At 36.8% G+C, this 21205-nt stretch overlaps 1 protein-coding gene across 3 annotated transcripts in view; it reads left to right on the forward strand.

Moving 5' to 3' along the window:
• The window catches only part of SLK (STE20 like kinase), a 51642-nt gene that overhangs the window by 24764 nt on the left and 5673 nt on the right, over positions 1–21205 (forward strand). The window contains exons 5-18 of one of the 3 annotated variants that reach the window (XM_005244592.4): positions 2245–2317; positions 2535–2729; positions 3428–3509; positions 4489–4617; positions 6685–8103; positions 9981–10111; positions 10387–10510; positions 10778–10957; positions 12983–13075; positions 16310–16439; positions 16691–16815; positions 17812–18000; positions 19148–19273; positions 20878–20991. In XM_005244592.4, the coding sequence (XP_005244649.2) occupies positions 2245–2317; positions 2535–2729; positions 3428–3509; positions 4489–4617; positions 6685–8103; positions 9981–10111; positions 10387–10510; positions 10778–10957; positions 12983–13075; positions 16310–16439; positions 16691–16815; positions 17812–18000; positions 19148–19273; positions 20878–20991 (3110 nt within the window). The remainder of the gene's footprint in view (positions 1–2244; positions 2318–2534; positions 2730–3427; positions 3510–4488; positions 4618–6684; positions 8104–9980; positions 10112–10386; positions 10511–10777; positions 10958–12982; positions 13076–16309; positions 16440–16690; positions 16816–17811; positions 18001–19147; positions 19274–20877; positions 20992–21205) is intronic. The other 2 variants (XM_055794543.1, XM_055794552.1) reach the window with 2 other exon arrangements.

Consider the following 21205-nt stretch of genomic DNA (forward strand, 5'->3'; position numbering starts at 1 on the left):
TCCCTTTGAAGTTATTAGCTTAGAAAACTAACATCCTTCACTATCACCAAAAAACAGTACTTAGTACTGTTCTCTCTTCCATTGCTGAGAGAGAAGAGTAATCTTCATTACCCAGTTTAGTTTTTCCATCCCTTTTTTAATTGTTAGTTGCACTGAAATTAAGATAGAACGATCTGGAAGAAAATTATACAAGCTTACTATTGTTGATTTCTGGTTTTTTATCTGAATTTAAGCAGTCATCCACATTTTCTGTCTGATGTGATAGGGAATCCATGAGGATTCCTTCATGAAGAACTGACAAAAGACTACTGGTGGTGAATAGCATCCCTGCATTCAGCCAGGAAAAGATAGGAATTGTCTGGATCCACTTTGTTCAGGGCTTTGTCAGGAGCAAACGTGTATAAGCTGTCAGCCTCTACGGTGGCTCTACCAATGTCATAGTTCCATGACACAGCAGCTTGCGTTCAGGTTTGAAAACCTTCTCTCTAGATGACGTGTGTGATTAGTTGTATTTCTTTGGATGCAAGTTACACAGAAGGTAAAGGTAAGGAGAGAATCAGATCACCACGCTGAACAGGGGCTCAAAATTCCCAGCCTTGCTACAGACATTCCTTTTAATTGTAAGCAAGACTTACCCAAATTCACAAATATACCTACTACCTAACTTGTGTTGATCACAGTGTCTCTGCAAGGTATAGTGCATCATCTCTGTTAAGAAGTTGAGAATACCTAAGAACCTGCTTTGCTACCTTAATCAGTTAAGTGTATCTGTGTTTTGCATGGATTCCCTTGCACAAGATTATTACTTGTACATATTTGTATGTGACTTTCTGTTCATCCACAAAGTATGAGTTAACTTTACCGTTTGTTTTTTTCCCGGAGCCTGAAGATTTAGTGATTGACTCGGTCTTACAGGCCTTATTTATAAATATAATAGAACCACTATATTAGTTTCTTAGTACTACTGTAAAAGAAATCATAGGTCATAGCAAGAGTCTCATGGTCAGAGAGAGAATAATTTGTTTCTGTTCATTTTATTTGCCTCACATGTCCTGGCTTCTCCTCATACAGACTGGAACTATTTTAAGATTTTGTCAGCCTTAGCTGATATAGAGCACTGTGCAGGCTGTCAGGATATTACTTTACAGTTCAGACCACAGGGACATTTCTTCCACACCTACATTTAGTGATCTATACAGGTTTGCTAATTAAGATTTCTAAAAAAAAATATTTAGTTTTGAAAAATGTACAGCATCCCTTGAAAAGAGCGTTTTACTCCTTTTAAACTGTTTATGTTCTGGTACACGCAGAAATAGATAATTCCTTGTTTTACAAATACATGAATGGCAAATCAATTTCCTTCATTGCATTTTATTTGTCTAAGGATTTGAGGTTTAATATTTCAGTATCAGTAGTTCCCCAAGATTTCAGATTTTGCATTTGAGCAAATAGCTCTCTTAGTCCTTATTTCTTTCCCACAGAGCAAAATTAGGCTTTTTAAGTGTTGAGTCCATCAAATAATTTTGTACAGATTAAAGATGGCAACATATGGCTATTCTGTCCCTTTGCTGTAATCTCTAGATCTTCATGAAGAAAGTTACATATATAATGAGCATATGACACTTATTTAAATGTAGTCTTTTTTCACTAAGTGAGAAATGTGTAGCGCTTTATAGTCAGGTAATACTAATTGCAAAGAAAGTTGGGCTTTGGTTGGGTCAAAATGCATCAAAAATGCATATGCAAGCTTTCAGATATTTAATATAAAGTGAAAAATAATGTAGGAAGAAACCTGTAAGATAAAGGGAAAAATCTAGTTTTACGAGAATTGGAATCCTGAAATTAAAAATTAAATTGAGTTCTTGAATTAGTAAGAGCTAATGCCATGTCTAAGGAATACAGCCTTCATAGTCTAAAGAAATTATTTTCTAATTAAAATAATTTAACCCACTTATTGCTACAGTAAATACATGCATTGCTCGTCCCACATAGCAAAACAGTAGCATTATTTTCTTTGTTTTTTTTTTCAATGGAGAATAACATTTATTCAATATCTTTTATTAGAAATACTATAGAACCTTGGCACTCAGTTATCAACACACAAATATTTTAATCTCACTTTGAAGTTTTCATACTGCAGAATGTTTGCTCTGGAACATACAACACTTTAAAAGACAGTTGTAAAATATAAAAATCTAATGTTTTCCACCACCCAGTTAATAGCATTTTACTGTTTGCTTTAAGCGGATTTTGGAGTATCAGCTAAAAACACAAGAACAATACAAAGAAGAGATTCTTTTATTGGTACACCATATTGGTAAGTGCACTGTTTTGCTGACTTTTTCGTATGAACTAGTATTTTAATATTACCTTTGTTGTTAATATTACAAGCTTAATACAATATCATGTAAATATATTTAGTGAGAGTAGGATGGGCTTCTTAAAATGCTTCAGTGAATTTATTGATTTAGAACTTTTTTCAGAACAGATGAGAATGCATTTTCTGATCTGGTACTTCATTATTCTCTTTGCAGGATGGCTCCAGAAGTGGTAATGTGCGAGACCTCTAAAGACAGACCTTACGATTACAAGGCTGATATTTGGTCTCTTGGCATTACTTTAATAGAAATGGCTCAAATAGAGCCACCTCATCATGAATTAAATCCAATGCGAGTGCTTCTGAAAATAGCAAAATCTGATCCGCCTACATTAGCACAGCCTTCAAAATGGTTAGTAGTTAATTTACAACTTTTCCACCCTAATTTGTAGGCTTTGAGTGTGATGTAAGCTAAGTCGTATATTTGCCGAACTGAACGTTTGTGGGTGTAGACCTGTTGAACTTTATGGGACTAGCTTTATGCATGAGTCAGGTGCTTGTTCTATATATGTACGCTTGTACATGAATACATACATATATATATATTTATATCCTTATCCAGTTGGGGTATGGTCTTTTTGTTGTAGTTCTTTGTAGAAGCTTCTATACTGAAATATTTTGCAGATTCTGCATTAAAATATATCTTAAATAGCTTTTTACAAATTTAAAAGGTCTGAAGACCATCTGAAAAAGAAAATTGGATGAAAAGAAACTTAAGTTATGTTTATTCTAAGAATTATTCTAAAAAAACATTTTAAAAAGCTGTTATCTATTTTAATATCTTTGTGTGATTCAATTAGTGATATAGCAGATGTGGTGTATTATAAATCCAGTCCCAAAAGTAAACTCTTCTATTAATGAACAAACATTTTAAAGACTATTTGTGCTACATTGGTCTTTGCATTCCTGTACTGTCTCTGTGTTTTCCTAAATAATAGAAAGACATGGAATTACAGTGTAGATGCATGTGAAAGCAAAAGAATATTTCATTATACACCGGTCTGATGTCAAGACAAAAGAGGAACCACTACCTATTTACTTTTTTTGTAGGTCATCTGATTTTAAAGATTTTCTGAAGAAATGTTTGGAAAAGAATGTAGATGCAAGGTGGAGTGCATATCAACTTCTACAGGTAGGAAGAGTTAATTGTTTAGAACTATTGTTTAAAGGCAAGCATATTTTTTTTTTTAAAAAAAGCAAAGCAGTATTATAGTAACCATTTAAATAATTTATAATTAAGTGTTCATATACAATGTGGTTTTAACATCTTTGCATTGATCATTATTTGGTAAAATCTGATGAAGTGATACCAAGTACAGATCAAATTTTTTGTTTATGTATTTTGATATAATATAACTAATTACATAAGTATTTGTACTTTGCTACTTACAATGGATGGAGGAGATATTTACATAAGTAGCCAATTGCTGACAGGTGTTTTAAAAGCTTTAGTGCTCAGCCTTCCTCTATAATGCTGTCACTTCAGAATAGCTAAACAGTAGTAGATGTGACTAGGTACATTTGATTCTGTTTAACGTCAGCACACACTTACTTTATCCAGAATACATCCGGCATATGTTGAATAGATTTAAGCAGCAGGGCCAAGCAGAGAAAGAAGATTCAGACAGTAGGAGAACAGGTAGCTGTTTCCTCTTAAAGAAAACTGTAGAATTCTATGTTAGGAAAAATTGTTCTAAAGACAAAACAGACTTTTTCTAGAAAGAATATTTCTAGATAAAGCTTATTCAGGAAATAATGTAACTGTGGAACAGAAAAGAAATGAAACTCGTTTCCAGGAAAAATAACCTTTTTAAAAATCTTTCTACTTCTATTCTTTGGATTGTGAAACAGGTCAGTATAAATGAATTATTTTTATTTTTAGCAAGTTTGTTAGACTACTTACACAGCATATTTGAATACAAATGCTTTTATTTTAAAACTGCAGAAAAAATACATTGGGCAGTTATGATTAATTTAACTGTGAGTTTTCAAGTTTTAAAGAATCAAAGTAACATTTCTCTGTAGTTACATTTATTTCAAGTTATGATTTTACCACTGTGTACAATGAAGTCAGCACTTAATATTGTGCTTATTTTTTTTATTTTCACAAGCATCCATTTGTTACTGTTACTTCGAATAAACCAATACGAGAATTGATTGCAGAAGCTAAGGCTGAAGTTACAGAAGAAGTTGAAGATGGTAAAGATGAGGATGAAGAAGAAGAAACAGAAAATTCTCTGGTCAGTTTAAATTTTACTTTTTTAAAATATGCAGCTAGTTTCAATCACCAGTTTCCTATGGAGAACTCAGTTCTTGATGTACTACCGAACTTTTACATCAAGTCTTCTAAGAATAAAAACATAAACTCTACTACTACTCTAACCTTACTATAAAATAAGTAGCCAGCATTTTCAAAATTAGCGTTTTCTTAAACTCTTTAAGAACTAATGGTAAAGAATATTATCTAAGAAAGAATGTTGTCTTCATTTATTTTTATACATATGTGTGTGTATATATATATATACACACATTATACATGTATGTGTAGTATGGAATTTAAAAAATCAGATACTGATATTTATATAAGTGGTTTTACGTCAAAATGACTAGACAAATGAGTACTTATAATTGTATTCCATAAGATGCTTAAAACATTAAGGAAGATACGTGGCCATTATCCTATAAACTGATTTGACAGCATGTCTGTCAAAAAAACAAAAGCAAAAAAAGCCATCTTTTACCAAGACAGGATTGCATTTATGTATGTCTTTCTAAAAGTGCTTAAGAATCTTAACAATGCAAATTCAGTTCCTCAAAGGGTAAAGCCATGAAGTTCAATGATACAGTAGTAGGGCGCAGAGTGTACAGGTAGCCTGCTTTGTGACTTACCTGGCTCAAGCACTATAAACACGGACAGCGACCAGTACCACCAGTAGCTGCCCTTACCAGCAATAGTAAAGAAGCCAACTGCATGTGCACAAGAATTATGTCTCCTCGCCCCTCACCAGGCTAATCACGTCCCCTGGCCTTCATACCACTTTCCCTGCCTGCCCCAGGAGGTCTCCAAGCATGCGTTCCCACCAGCTTCCTCCAAGACTTATTCTCCATCTCCTAAGGCATCACCCCCTACCTCTCTCCACTGATAGCTGCTCAGCTATCAGTCCCCAGGAGGGCTGGAGTAAAATCCACCATGTGACTCAAGTGTCTCGACACAAGCAGCAGTTTAGGAAACCATGAGGTAGATGCATTTACATTATTTACGTGTGGTAGTTTTGAAAACTGCTTGGAGATCAACACTAAGCTTGTAGAACAGTTATGTGAAGAAATCTCTTAAGCGTGCTTTTGACTTAAAAGGAATTGTTTTCTGTGTGCTTAAGGAAAACCTTAAGGTCGGAAAGGCATGATGAAACCTCTGCTTGTTACTGTAGCTCACCTAGTATGGCCCCAGTGGCAAATAGGAAGCCTGATCTGCAAATTACAAGGTTCCAACAGTAGGTATAGACAGAGAGTTATCGCAATCGCTTTGAAGAGTGGAAGGGCAATTATGGTTAAAATGATACTTTATTAGTACGGTCTTTTGTATGTCTGTATGTAATCTGATAACATTCGTTCATATTCCCACAGCAGCAATTCCTACAGTTATGTAACTGTGTCTATTTCAGTTCTGTATTGTCACTTAGTCAGATCTGCAAGAGGTTTTCACCATTGTAATGGAGTTTCACAGTGATTAAAAAGCAGACCAAAAAAATATGCAGGCATTTTTAACAAAGAACACAAGGAAAGATACTCTTTTTGATGAAGGAGAAGAAAGTCTGAATACTGCATTTTATTGATGCTGTACTACATCTACACAGCTTCTTCCGAGCCAAACTGGCACAAAGGCATGAGTCTTCCAAATCCACCTGCAGCTGGGACTACTAGGGAACTGAACTAATCCAAGGAAAAAAAGCAACATGATTGGAAAAAGACTCTTAAAGATTCTGTTAAGTGTGAGGCTGAGGGCTGGCCATAATCTTTTTCCTGCATTCACAGTATGTTTTATTAAATTATGGGAGATGGAAGAGGGTTCTCACGAAACTGTTCTGTTTAGAGCCTGTCTGCTGTTCCTGTACTTGTTCTGTGGTAATACCAAGTGAAGTACTTTGAGATTATTAAATCCATATCACTCTGTAAATAGAATATTAATCTCTATTCAGATATTCTTCAATATAATATATTTGTGTGCTTTAAAATTTTATTTAGTAGAATAATATGTGCTTTAAGTTAGAAGATTTTTAAATATTTTTTTTTTGCTTTTAATTTTTTAGCAGTTACCTGCAGAGAAGCGTGCATCCTCTGATCTTAGTATTGCAAGCTCTGAAGAGGATAAGCTTTCTCAGAATGCCTCTGTTCTGGAATCTCTTTCTGAGAAAACAGAAATTAATGCAATTGAGGACAAACCCAGCGCTATATTTCCAGACGACAAAACAACTGGAGATGAATCTGAGGACATTAAAATTAGAAAGATGGCTGATAACGTATGCAGTACTACTGTCGGTGATATGAAAGTGCAGAATGGTTCAGTGCCAACTGGTGAAGATGAGCAAGGCAAAATAGTGCCAGCTGGAAAGACTACAGAAAGCCTGGAAAAACCACATGAAGGTATGGAACCCCAGAAAGGAGGGAAAGAGCTTGATGTGGAAACAAAATCAGAAATAAAGGATGAACCCAACCTAAAAATCGAGAAAGAAAATTACATGGAAAATGACCAAACAGAAGATAATGAACTGAAAATTGTACCTGCAACTGAAGTGAGTGTAGAAACCGAAGAAGACATTTCTAAGGAAACTGGTGAAAAAGAAGAGAACAGAACAGATCTCTCAGAAAGCAAGGAAGAAAAGGTCCCTGCAGAAAATATTGCAAAGCAAAAGGACGATAAAGATGAAGCTCAGAAAGAAGCGATAATAGACACCACTACAGAAACTTTACCTAATGTTGCAGATAAAGTGGCTGATGAAGAAAAGGAACTGCTAAAGCATGGAACTGACAACGTTAAGGAGATGGATGCTATTGCTGAAACACAGATCAGTGGTGGGGATAAAATACCTGAGACAGAGGATAAGCCAGTGGAAAGTCAGGCTAAGCAGGTCCATAAGATAATCAGCTCTGAAGAAACTCCATCAGAAAGCCAAGATAAAGCGATGAAAGTAGACAAGAAACTGGCAGAAAGTGAAAATGAGGATATTAGTAATATAAGAAGCATAGAAGAAAAGGAGATCAAAGACTCTGGAAAAGATGACGTAGACCACAAGGCAATACAGAGCAAGCCTGAGGATATTTCTAATAAAGTGGTGGATAAACTGACTGATACGGACCAAAATTCAGAAGAGCGCAAACCTGAGAATATTCAGGACAACAATATTCAGCTAGACAAAGAACATTCAGAAGTTACTTCCGAAGAAGTAATGAAGAATAAGCTTCAAGACGTTGTCAGTGACCAAGCTGATGATTCTGAAGTCACTCCAGTCCCCAGTATTAGTATTAGCACCGAAGAAAATGAAGAGAAAGTCAAAACAGATAATCAAGACAACACTGAAACTTTACAGCAGCTAGAATTGGAAAATATAAAGGAAAATGATGCAGATTCAGGCACCGGTTCTACAGCTGATAACAGCAGCATTGATTTGAACTTGTCAATTTCTAGTTTCCTTAGTAAAAACAAAGAGACAGGTTCAATATCTTTACAAGTAAGTATAAGCAATCATGTATTTTTATATAAAATCCTGTGTGAGTGTAACCTTAAAATTATCTCCCAAGTTTGACCTTTTTAACAAAGAAAATTGAGTGAGAAACTAGTATGACAGTGTGGAATATAAAACTGTAGTAACAGAAGTATCCTAGATTGTGCATTCTAACAATGCCTAGATTTTGTGCAGCTATGCAGCAAAGCTAGAAGCCACACAGCTGCTAATTATTTTCTTACATTATTGCATAATTGTATCTTGAAAATGTAGACTAGCATATAACAGAAAGTCTAACAATATTACAGGTGAAGATTTGTGAACAGTTATAGTTCAGAGCCGATATTCCAGAAGACTAGTTCAATGCCTTTCTCTGCACAGAACCCCTCTTTAACGGGACAAATCTTTTATGATATCTAATCTTATATTGAATTCCTATCACTTCTGTCTTCTGCCTCTTTGTTTAGATGTAGATGAGCTAAGGCATACGGACTCTCAGGTTTTTTATTCCTGTAACACTGTATTTGTATGGTTGTAGTGTATCCATGCAATTATGCCAGTATGAACGACCTTATTCAGAGGAAGCACATTCCAGATTATGAACCTTATTTATAATCTTTATACTAACACGATTATAGCCTTACTAGGATAGTAACTGTGTAACTATGGGTTTGAAGAAAAACAAACGCCAAAAAACAACCAAACCAAACCAAACCCACAAAAAAACCCAAACCAAAAATCATACCCTGGTACAGCTGTGCTAAGCGTGACTTCAAGATGTGTGCAGTAGCCCTAACACAATAGAGAGACAGTTTCAGCTGGGGTCTTTCTTCTCTTGTAATGAAACAATAGCAGCTCTGAGAAGTGAAATTTCTGTTGGCAAGATCATCACATGATTTTGACTAATATATATGAATAAAAAAATAAACTTCTTAATTTAATCTATTTCCAAAGCAGAAGTAAGTAGGTGAGTAAATTGCTATTCAGTTTCAGTACTTTTTTTCAGAATTAAATATCTTTTTCGTTGATTGGGACAATTATGGTCAAAAAGCAAACAGTAGTTGCTACTGTCTTCAGCTCTTGAAAATAAACTGCATCAGTTCTGTTGGGTTTATCTAGGTGGGTTGGTTTTTTTCCTTCTAGCAATTTAGATGATCAATAATTACAGTTTTCCTTTGCTGACTAGGGAAAGTGTATTAGAATTTTCCAAGTTCTTGCTGGATTAGTGAGGTACTTGGTAAGTGAGAAGAACTGATTACTGGATGGCAGGCCTTCACAGAAATATTTGAAGTAATTTTAATATTAAGGAAAAGGAGAAAAAAGGCTATAACTTAAATAATTACAGAATAACTTGTTGGAAGAAGGGTTCGCCGGAGTCAAGAAGACGCTCAATATGAGTTATGCATCTTGCTCAACTTTGTTAGTTTCTAACACTACTTATATAGAACCGATACACATGTATATTCGTAAAGCAGAAATATAATTGGTTAGTAGTCTCTAAACACACGCAGTTCTCACGCCCCTAATTATCATGACTAAAATAAGCATTCTATCCATGTAGCTAACTGTGTTGCTGTGCTGTGTAGTTTGTTACTCCCTATTTTCCCACACCGGTCCCTATCTTTCTTGGCCCTGCACCTGCTTTCCCAGCAGCTGTATCTTGTTACAGCCACGGCCTGTTGGCACAACATAATGACTTGGTCTCAGGATTCAAGAATAGCTCGAGGCTACCTTTCTTGTTAACTTCAGCACAGCAACTTCAGTACAATTCCGATTACAGGCCTATTCTAATACCAGGCCTGGATTGTGCAGATCTTCAGAGATTCTAAGGCCATGCTTCTGCAGCCATTCTTCTACAATAACTTACCAATGCTTTTTTTCAGGAAACTAGAAGACAGAAGAAAACTTTAAAGAAAACTCGGAAGTTTGTTGTTGATGGAGTAGAAGTGAGTGTAACCACATCAAAAATAGTTACTGAAAATGATTCAAAAAGTGAAGAAATGCGATTTCTACGGTAAGTGTTTTTTAAAAGTAAAATTTACAAGAAGTTAGCAGCTAATTTTTTTCCACTTTGAATAGTAGAGGGGGGCTAATGATCTTATTTCTGTAATATTTGGGGATTAATTTCACTTACTTTGTTAGTAGGAGGGAATGTAAAGGTTTCTTAGTAAGAAAATCAATGCAAAACTAATTCTATTGGACCTAAATTGTAGATGCTTTTTTCATCTTTTGTAATTTTCCACTTCCTTTGTTTTCCCATCAATATTAAGTGTTCTTTTTCATTATTAGACGTCAAGAGCTAAGAGAGTTAAGGCTTCTTCAGAAAGAGGAGCAGAGAGCCCAACAGCAACTCAGTAATAAGCTTTTGCAACAGCGAGAACAGATGTACAGACGTTTTGAACAGGAAATGACAGTGAGTTTCTGGATTTTGGTGCTCTTAAAATATGACATCTTGACGGAGTAGGCAGAATACTACTACTAGCAGCAATCAGGTGTTTCCTTTTATGACAGCTATGGCTTATGTTCATTCTTATTAATAAATGGCAGTATTTTCCATTGTGGGGTGCCCAGCTTGTGTGCTAGAACTCACCTGTTTGTCATGGCCATCCTCTGCGGTGGTACAGCACGTCACTGAACAGAATTTAGTTTTCTAATAAAATACACCGAATTATTTTTACAGAGTAAGAAGCGGCAGTACGATCAAGAAATAGAAAATTTAGAAAAACAGCAGAAACAGACAATAGAGCGCTTGGAACAGGAACACACAAATCGTTTACGAGATGAAGCAAAACGCATCAAAGCAGAACAGGAGAAAGAATTGTCCAAATTCCAGAACATGCTGAAGAACAAAAAAAAGGAGGTAAGAGACAACAATGATTATATAGAAAATAAAGAGTATGGGCATAATGAATGTTGAATTTAGGTCTCCCAGAAGCTTTGTCAACCTCACGTGTTTTACTGAGTTGTGGAAAGGTTACTAGCAATATTATTTTGTTTTACAGCCTAAAGTGAACTACAAGCAGCTAAGAGTAATATTTAGGTATTGACTTAATCTAGAAAACATCAAGTAAGAAGACACTACTTTTAGTAGAATCTTTAATAAAATAGTTTCTTTCAAATAGTAAATAAAGAAAAAGTATTTTCTTATCAATTATGAAAAATATTTGAGATTTCTACTTTAAACGAAGTCAACTATACCTACTTAGTAAATAGTTACCAAATTAGAAATTTGAAGAAAATAATACGGTCGTGATTACTACTGAGAACCACTTAAATTCCAGATATTTATTTTTTTGTTAGTAATTTGTAAGATCTTTATTGAATGTGTGCTGTTGTTGTTTAGGATTTCTTTATATGAAGTGACAGCAGTTATACAGATTTAGTTTTTTAACTCTAAAAGGAAAGCCAGGAGGGAAAAGACTGGATAACCTTAAATCTTTTACAGTTAATTTCATACATGTCATACAGTTAGGGCAAGATGGATAACATTTGTCACTGACACCTTATGCTGTGAATTTGTTTGCGTTAGAGTAAGAGAAGGTGATGTGTTTCCATGTGGATTTTGCATCTTAAAAGCTGTTTTATTTCATTTTCAGATCAATTGTGTAGTGCTCATTTGTTTATAAATGGCTCCAGTGTTTGCTCTAATAGTTACTAGACTCACAGAGATTTCTTTAGAAATCTGTACTGTCCGTGCTTTTGCATAGAATGATCCTGTAGTCTGAAAGTGCATAAAAAAATATAAGCTGTATTTAGTTTGAACCATATGCTCATATGTAAATAATAATTTTTCTTCTTTTGCGGTACCTCTTGCATTTTTGAGTCTCTCTCTATTTACTGGTGATTGGGTCCTACATGGGAAAGCGGGAATAATTTTATGTATTGCTCTGAGCTAAAAGCAGATCTTTCATGGAAACAGGAATAGCATGTGGTGATTTGGACTCTGTTTGCTGATGATGCTTCCACTATTAAACAAATAGGCATTTGTTTTTGGGTGCATAGTTTTGTATTTAAAGCTTAAAAAGGCGATTTACAGCTTGAAGGAAAATGCAGCTGGTGCTCTAAAACTACCCATGCTATATTGGAGTGTGCAATGTTGCATTTTTATAATTCTTAAACATAAATAAAACGCATCAGTGAATTAACCAATCAATAGTTGAATTAGCCAGGTTATATTTAGAACCGTTCTACTAATCTGGTCTAATTCACCTTGGACTGAAACATGTTCCATTGCAGCATATGTGTCATGACATTTTCTTGAAAACACACTTAATTATTGGTGGGTTTTGCTTTTAAATTCTTCAGAACCAGAGACTTGCAACCAATGAATATTTTATTTGTTTGTATGATTATTTTAAGGACATAACCTGTGTAGATGTCATTTATGGTTGGAGACACTAATAATGGCATCTTAGTTTGAGACAGTGTCAGAAATAGCTGGTTTTCAGTGGAAGTTATTTTAAACTTTGAACCATGGTTCACAGCTTTACCATGAGGTAAATATACTCGGTAGTCCTTTTGCCATAGTGCTTCAAGAAAATACCACTTTTGCCGGTGGTGGTTTTCTTAACTCTTGACTATTCTAGCTGCTGCATGAAAACGTAAGCAAGAGGCTGCCATTTCTGAGAGCGCTGGGCAGCATTTGCATGCAAAAAGAGGCTGGCATATACCTCTTTCCTGCACTGCGCTGGCATACATAAAGCACGTATTGTTCCTTTTCTTTTCATTAAGCTCTTTTCACTAAACTAACATCCCTGCCACTGAAGTAATGCACATTTCCCAGTACCTCTAGTGCTTGACCTGCATGTCCTATGTTCACGGTAATGCTTGCTGTGGAGAAAAAGTGTTCTTTTCGCCACCTTCTGCATGCTTATATACACTGTAGGTTTTATGTGAAGTGGAGAAAGCACCAAAAGAGCTGAGAAAAGAGCTCATGAAACGCAAGAAAGAGGAGCTTGCACAAAGCCAGCATGCTCAGGTAACAACGGCAGCTTCAAGCTACTAAAATATAAAAGGCAGCAGTATTCACACAGCTTGATGATTTCACTTCTTGTTGTTGTTGAGTGAATATGGAACTTAACTCAAACTAACCCTACGTACTGCTCTCTTTCTTCAAGTACTCCTATATCACATCCCATAGAGTGTAAAAATGTAGGAGCAGCAATTTCCAGGTTTGTGCTGTTACGCATAGTATTTTGTATGCTGTAGCAAAAAAGAATGCTATTTTTCTACAACAGGTTTATTTACAGTGCTTTTTTGAGTGGTAAGTACCCCATAGGTCTGTGAAATTACAAAGATTACAATGACAAATAAGTTTTGAGCAATATGAGTGCAGGGGAGGAAAATGTGTATAGTGTGTAAGCATGAGGTGTCTTGTTCATAGAAACAGAACAGATTAGGTAAAATGAAGTTATGTAAATGCCAAAGTGCAGGTGTATGGAAACTTCACAAGACATCGTCTATAATCGCGTTCCTTCAGACTTGCTGCTTTTACGTGACCCACAGCTAGAAAGGTGGCTGGTATTTTAGAAAAAGATACTGGCTTTATGATGGCCACAGCTTGTACAGAGTGAGTTTGCACCACAACAGAGCACGTTTGGATTGAGTAACTTAAAGATTAAATGTTTATGTGAGTGACCTAGTAGAAAATAATAGCAACTTTATTTGATTATGTGTTTAATTCAAGAGGGGATTTCCCAGGATAGAATACGATTGAATTGCAGCAGTCTCCCCATACCAAGGATATCCATCTCTGAACTTATTAAGCAAACAATTTAAAACCTGAATATTCTTAGTGATTTTAGTGACTCTAGTTTGTTTCCTTTGTTGGTTTCAGTTTGTTGAAGTAAGAGAGGTGAAAGAGACAATTTTAAAGGTGAAGTATCCTTACTTGGAATGAAAAATACTAGGCAAGGTAAAAACGTTTAGTTTTAGAATATCTGAAAGTTCTGTCAGTGACTACTTTTGCGTGATTAGCCATGACATTTTAAATGTATATTGCTAACAAACAGCAGATCTGATGCCTTCTTTTTTTTTTTAAGAACAGAAAGATATTTCATTATATTATGACATAGGAAGTACATTGTGTCCCACAGGGTGTTGCTCAGGTTATGATTCAGTCTTTTCAGTTGTCTTCATGTACGCTTTTCAACGCACAAATGCAGGATGTAAGTCTTAAAATGCAAAGCAACAGAAGTTTTATTTCCCTCATTTTCTAGATGTGTGTTTTCTCCTTCTGCTCATATGTGCTGACCAATGTCACTGCTGTCTCCAAACTAGTTAGTACAAATTTAGGTATTTATGCACTATTAATATTAAAAAGATCAAAATTACAGTAGTCATTAACTCTGGGCAAGACACTAAAGTTTCACACAAATGCAATATAATACGTCTCTCTGGTGTTTATTGTTTGTTCAGCACATGTGAGAAACAGTGTGTGACTTCTATGCTGTGTGTGCAGTGAAACCATGTATTTTAAAGACATCCAGGTTGATTTTAAGATACTTACTGGGCAAAACCAAGTGGTAATTTAAAAAAGGTGGACTGCCTTGCACTGTCTGCCTTTTAACCATCCAGCATGTTCTTTAGTAAAGTCCACGACCTTTGTTATATGTGATGCTTGAGTAGATGTGGGAAGTGGAAAGGCCGGAGTGTTTTCTGAGATTGCCTGGTTTATCTTATAGTGTTAGCAGTTATAAAACTTCCTAAGATTTGCCATGTAGAGAGACCAGCAGTGATCTTTAAATGATTGAGTAAAGCTCAAGCATAACTGCTCTTTGGCCATGACTGCACCAGAACAATTTTCCTTCCCTCCACTCCTTCCAAATCAAAAAAATCCTGGCAAATTAAACACCATGTTAACTGTGTGTCTGCACCCTCATAGTAATAAACTTGTAGATTTCTTATCCTTTTAATCTAGAAAGGGAAACAAACCAGCATTTTTCATCAGTCCGTATATTTGATTAGGTACATCTGACTTAATGTACAGATGTGGCCTTCCAGTTCCTTTTGTAGCCTCATGTCTGTCGCTGTCCACTTACTCCTCTGGTTTTCTGTTACCTGTCTAAGCGTAAGTGCTGTCCATGGGGAGAGATGGAAGCCTCATCTATTAATAACTTTGTGTGAAGTTGAAAACCAGGATTCTTCTGGTCATAATAAAAAGTACTTTTAATGAACATTTAATTCCCTATGTTACTTTTAGCAAGTAGCAGAGGTTCAGTACAAAAATAAAAATACGTAGCTCAGGACACCTTTCCACTGATCATCTGTAGCCAGTGCTGGTTTCCTGCCTCATCCTGTCTCCCTGCTGACAGATCACCTTCAACACCGCTTTGTTATCTGTAACAGCAAATGCTTCAGCTGCCCACCGTGGCTCTGATAGGACACTGCCATCATCCTTTCTTCAGAATTTTGTGCCATGGTAGAAATACCTGCTTTAATTTCTTGATCTTCAAGAGTGTGTGTGTGCATGCTTGCATGCTTGTAGATGGTCAGTTTTTGGTTTTGTTTGGGTTTTTTTTTATAGTTGCAAAGAAGAAAGGCAACAGTGTGGCCCTGGGGCATGGGAGGGGGCATATGGGGACTGCATCAGGCAGATGGCAAATCGCTTTGTGAGGAGCCAGCTCAGCTATGGTGTGACAAGCTTACCAGTCCTGCAGAAAGCAGCTCCTGCAGAAGCAATGTGTGTCTTTATAGCAGTAGTGCAGAACTCCCAACCTCAATATCTTTGCATTCATGAGAAGATAAAACCACTGGAGACAGAAATCTGAAACCCAACTGTGTAAATAAATAGGTGTTAACTAATCATCCAAAGCAAAATAACCATATATACCTTTGTTTTCTTACATTCATGAATAATTAACCCTTGACATGATGAGATCAACTTTATATTGAGTACTTGTCTTTGCTAGCTTTAAACCTGCAGCTGGTTTTGATGAGAGACAAGAGATGGAATGAATTGCAGATTGCTGGCTAGTTTGTTGCCTTTGGGCTTATTTCTGAAGGTATTATTTAAACATTAAATATTCTCTTACCTACTCTCTACATAGAAAATACAAGAGATGCGTAATTTTATAGCTGAGGCGTGTTAGCTCAGATTTTCATAGATGCATTTATTTTCGTATATAGCTAATGCTGAGAGAACTGGGAGTTTCATTAAAATGTAACATGGTTGGAAAAACACAATTAATTTACCTCTGTTGGTTTTTAACAGGAGCAGGAATTTGTGCAGAAGCAGCAACAAGAACTGGATGCATCTCTGAAGAAAATTATTCAGCAGCAGAAGACAGAACTAGCCACTATTGAACGAGATTGCCTCAACAACAAACAGCAGCTCATGAGAGGTACCCAGCATCAGATTCTTTCTTTAAAAACAGACATTTGCATTGTATTTTAATAAAACAATAGTCTGTCTTAAAGTTATGAAATCAAAGACCTTCATGACTAATCTAGAACTGTGATAAAAACATTTGCTATGGAGTGGCAAGCATTGTTCTTAAAAGGCACTTGTAGGCCACTTGTAAACTTACCCTAGCAGGTAGACGGGGAAGTATTGTATTGTACTTTCTGAACGAGCCTTCCTCTTTTTTTCCAGCTCGTGAAGCTGCAATCTGGGAGCTGGAAGAGAGACATCTACAAGAGAAACACCAGCTCCTTAAACAGCAACTCAAAGATCAGTACTTCATGCAGAGGCACCAGCTGCTTAAGAGGCATGAAAAAGTTAGTGTTGACTTTGACACTTTCTGTTGTGTATTATAATATCTGGTTTTTTCAATCGAGTAGTCTTATGATCTCTGCTGGTAGCTGTTTGCTTGCACAGCCAAGACCCACACAGGTATTTTGAAGCTGTGCTTGTTCTGTTGAAATAATAAAAAAAAGAATTAATAGTCTTTAACAACTTAGTAGTATGTTGGACATATTTTTCCCTTCTGATTCTTAAAAAAAACCCATCCAACCACAACATCAACCTTTTAAAAATTTTAAAACAACCTATTAAAAATACCAAATTCTGCTTATACACCAAAACTAGTTTTGGCTTGTGTTTAAACAAATTTACTCATTAGTAAATCATCCTGGAATTAAATGAACAGAATGAACTGGATTAGCTTTTGGGCAAGTAGCTAACAAGTGTCTCTTCATAGCTAAATCCTATAAAAGCCCGGACGACAATGCTTATTTTCCACAAGGCATTTTGGTTTTTATAGAATACAGTAAACAGAGTAGTTTGATTTTTGAAGATGTAAACCAAATAGAGAGATATTATAGGATCTCTTTGGTGATCAGAGCATGAGCAGCCTTGGTTTTGGTTTGGTTTTGTGTGGTTTGGTTTATCCCCATAATGGCTGTTGCTTTCACCAGCTTTTGCAACAAACTGACCCTTCACAACTGCAGTAGTGGAAGCTGAGTTCCGCAAAAGTTTCTCCCTTTGAATAACATAGACTTTTAAAAATGCAAATCAAGAATTGAACAACCACTGGTAAAATACATGTGTATTTGTATTCTATAGGGCATTAGAGAATTTCATGTGGGTTGGGCATGATCCAGAGCTCTCTGGAATAAGTGGAAGACCCCGCCTCCTCTCCATTGATACCGCTAGGGCTGGGACTGGTTGCTGTTGAAAGAGGCTGAATCAAACAGGATGTGTACTGATGAAATGAGATGCAAATAATCTAACAGAATAGTTACTCTAACATTTCCATTTGGTTAACATTTTAGGAAACAGAACAAATGCAGAGATATAATCAACGCCTTATCGAGGAGTTAAAGAACAAGCAAACGCAGGAAAGAGCGAGACTGCCTAAAATCCAGCGAAGTGAAGCAAAGACTCGAATGGCTATGTTTAAGAAAAGTTTAAGAATCAATTCGTTAGCCTCTCCTGATCAAGATCGTGAAAAAATTAAGCAGGTAATTAATAAAAACAGTTTTAATAGTGTAAATGCTCAATGTCATATAAATGTGAGGCTGGGATAGAGTGCAGTCTCAGTAAGTTCACAGACGGTACAAAACTGGGTTGATGCACTGGGTGAGGTCAGAGGAGGCCATCCTTCCCCCTGCACTGGTGAGACTCACCTGGAGCACGGGGTTCAGTCCTGGGCTTCCCAATACAGGACAGACATGGGTTTACTGGAGTGAGTCCCACGAAGGGCCTTGATGACTGAGGGACCTGTGGGGCTTGCTGTAGGTGTTTGGGATACCTGGAGTGCCTCAGCCTGGAGGAGAGAAGGCTCAGGAGGATCTTAGTCATGCGTATAAGTACCCAGCGGGAGGGAGTAGAGAAGGTGGAGCCAGGTGACAGGATGAGAGCCGGTGGGCACAAGTAAAATAAAGAAAATCCAACTTAAACGTAAGGAAACACTTTTGTAGTGTGAAGATAGTCAGACACTGGAACAGGTTCCCCAGAGAGGTTGTGGAGGTACTTAGAACTCAACTGGACACAGCGCAACCCGCTGTAACTGACCTTGCTCTGAGCAGAGGGGCTGATCTTCATTGTTCCTTCCAGCCTCAACTGTTCTGTGATTCTGTGAAATATTTTTAAGAATACTTGATTTTTGTGAGCTTTAGAACTAAAACTGTAGGTACTCACTCATTCTCTAAAAGGGAATGTTGTGAAGAGGTTTAGAGGTCTGCTTTCTACTGATGCACAGAAGTCCCAAATCATGGTTTTGTATGGTGAGCACTGGAAGGATGACAAATCTGGAAAATAGCCTCCCGTAGCTGTGTAACACCAGCCTTAACTGACACTTGCAGCAGCACTGCTGTGTCACTTAGCTTCAGAGGGAGATAATTTCAGGAGTCTGGAAGTGAAATCTGTTGTGTTTTAAGGAAAAATTAGAGTGCAGACAGAGAAGTGGAACGATAGACAAAACTGTGAGGGCATTCCCTTTGCAAGAATTCTCAACAAGAAAGAATAAAGAAAACACAGTTACTGTTTAAATCTTTAAGACCCATTCTTTTCAGTTATGCTGTATGTGTTCAGTTACATACAGGGTTTTGACTCAAAATGTTGTATCTAGAGGCACAATATAAACCATCTTCTTATTTTTAATTTTAGTTTGCTGTTCAAGAAGAAAAGAGACAGAAGAACGAGAGACTGGCTCAGCATCAGAAACACGAAAACCAAATGCGGGACCTTCAGTTGCAGTGTGAAGCAAACATCAGAGAACTGCATCAGTTACAGGTTAAAAATAGGTGATACTAAATCAGCATTCAGTGGGAAGACAGGTCAATAACAGATGCAGGCAAAGCAGAAACACCTTTTCCTTCATTTTTACAGATTAATGTAGGGGTTTTTAACTTGGCTTCCAAAGGCTTGCAGCATACTGCTTAACCAGATTCATACACTTACATACGGTAATGAGAAAACATTTTAAATGCAAGAAGAGCATGAACCAGAAGCAAATAATCACTTCTAGAATATCTGTCAAGTTCCCAGTGCTATTTTCTGTAGGCAGCATTTCCTCGTAACCTGGTTTTGCTGAAATGTCATTAACCAGAACAGAGGTAGAGGTAGGCAGCACCGGGCATTACCCACAAGATGTTTGTAGCAGTGCACGGAGCGAGGTGGCTTTTACAAAGTGCAGGCTGCCATTTGTACTTCAGCTTCTGGAAGGTACTTGGAAGGAATTCTCTTCTTGCAGTAAGGAACTTGTTTTGTCTCTTTTGGTACGCATTTTGTAAAAGTTGCTGCCGTGTATCAGCGGCCAGATCTCCTTTTCTGTTCAATCGGCTTTTCCCTGTTCCAGGGACACAAGGCAGTTTTAAAGCATTAAATGATCACCTGCTGATAACCTCTGTGTAAAGAAATCTTCCAGTGGCCAATGAAGCTAGTTCTACTCTACTCACTTTCTTACGTCCTGCGTAAACAGTCCCTGACTGTGCTGCTAATACGCCTGAGTAAATCCCCAAGTACCGTGGGAGCCTTGTGAGAGTTTCAGCTCAAGTAAAATTGAGCAGATTAGGGCTACTCTGAGCTTCATCAAGAAAAATTGGTCCCTAGCTGCACCCAGGTCTAGCCAAGGGCTTGTCATTTTTTTTTTTTAATTATTATTATTATTTTTGTTCCTGTGGTTTTGTACTCTGCGTCAGACCCAGCTGGGACTGGAACCCCGGAAACACGAATGTGGAGTTTAGAGACTGCTGTCACCAACTGCTCAAAAAATCAAACATTTGACGTAGCCAAATACTTATTTTTGTTTTCTTACTGTGCTTCAAAAGTCCTCAAAGTTAGGCAGGTGCCTGTGAACCTTTCTGAGAGGAATGTGAAGCCGATGTGAGGTTTGATTATCCTTTTCCTTTTTATAGGGCGATTCTGAGGCTGCTCCTGCAAGCGCATTTCTCTGTCTCTAAGCCCCATTTGTTAGTCTCAGCTCCTTGGCACGAAGCATTGAAATATTTCCAAAAAACAACCTCCTTCGTAATGTAATCGAGTTTAATAAATTATACAAACTGTCTTCAGAAAGCAAAGCAGAAATACTGTGTGACCTCAAAAAGTATTATTAGGCAGTGAAACAGTTTTGAGTAACAGTGTCAGCTGCTGCCTTAATGATACTCAACAGTATATTTGGATTTACAAGTATTTCTTCTCTTAATTGGTTCTGATGGAAAGATCAGCTTTTGATAATGCAGCCTCGTAACGTACTTTTATCTTGTAATTATTCACATCACTATTTACACAGAATAAGCTAATTAAAAAGAATTAGGACAACATATGTCACTGTACAAATGTTGTGTTGCCTAATCTGAATTAGTTTTACATAGGGATTATCTTTATCTTGTTTTAAGAATGAAAAATGCCATCTACTGGTTGAGCATGAGACTCAGAAGCTAAAAGAGCTAGATGAAGAGCACAGCCAAGAACTGAAGGAATGGAGGGAGAAATTGAGACCAAGGAAAAAGGTAAATCACCCATTTATGAATCAGCAAATAATCAAGAGTTGAACCTGGCAAATACAGACAATACAGAAAGCATCGCAGAGTAGGAGAATCGAGCTGCTGTACAGAGCTGCTGTAGTTCACCGAGTAATAAAAGATGTTAAAAAAACTGTGAAAGCTGAGCAAAGGGCATGTGCAACAAAAAAGGCTTGCATGTTATGAGCCTCTTAACCGCGTT

The sequence above is a fragment of the Falco peregrinus genome, chromosome 1, assembly GCF_023634155.1.
Source record: "Falco peregrinus isolate bFalPer1 chromosome 1, bFalPer1.pri, whole genome shotgun sequence".
Taxonomy (NCBI): Eukaryota; Metazoa; Chordata; class Aves; order Falconiformes; family Falconidae; genus Falco; species Falco peregrinus.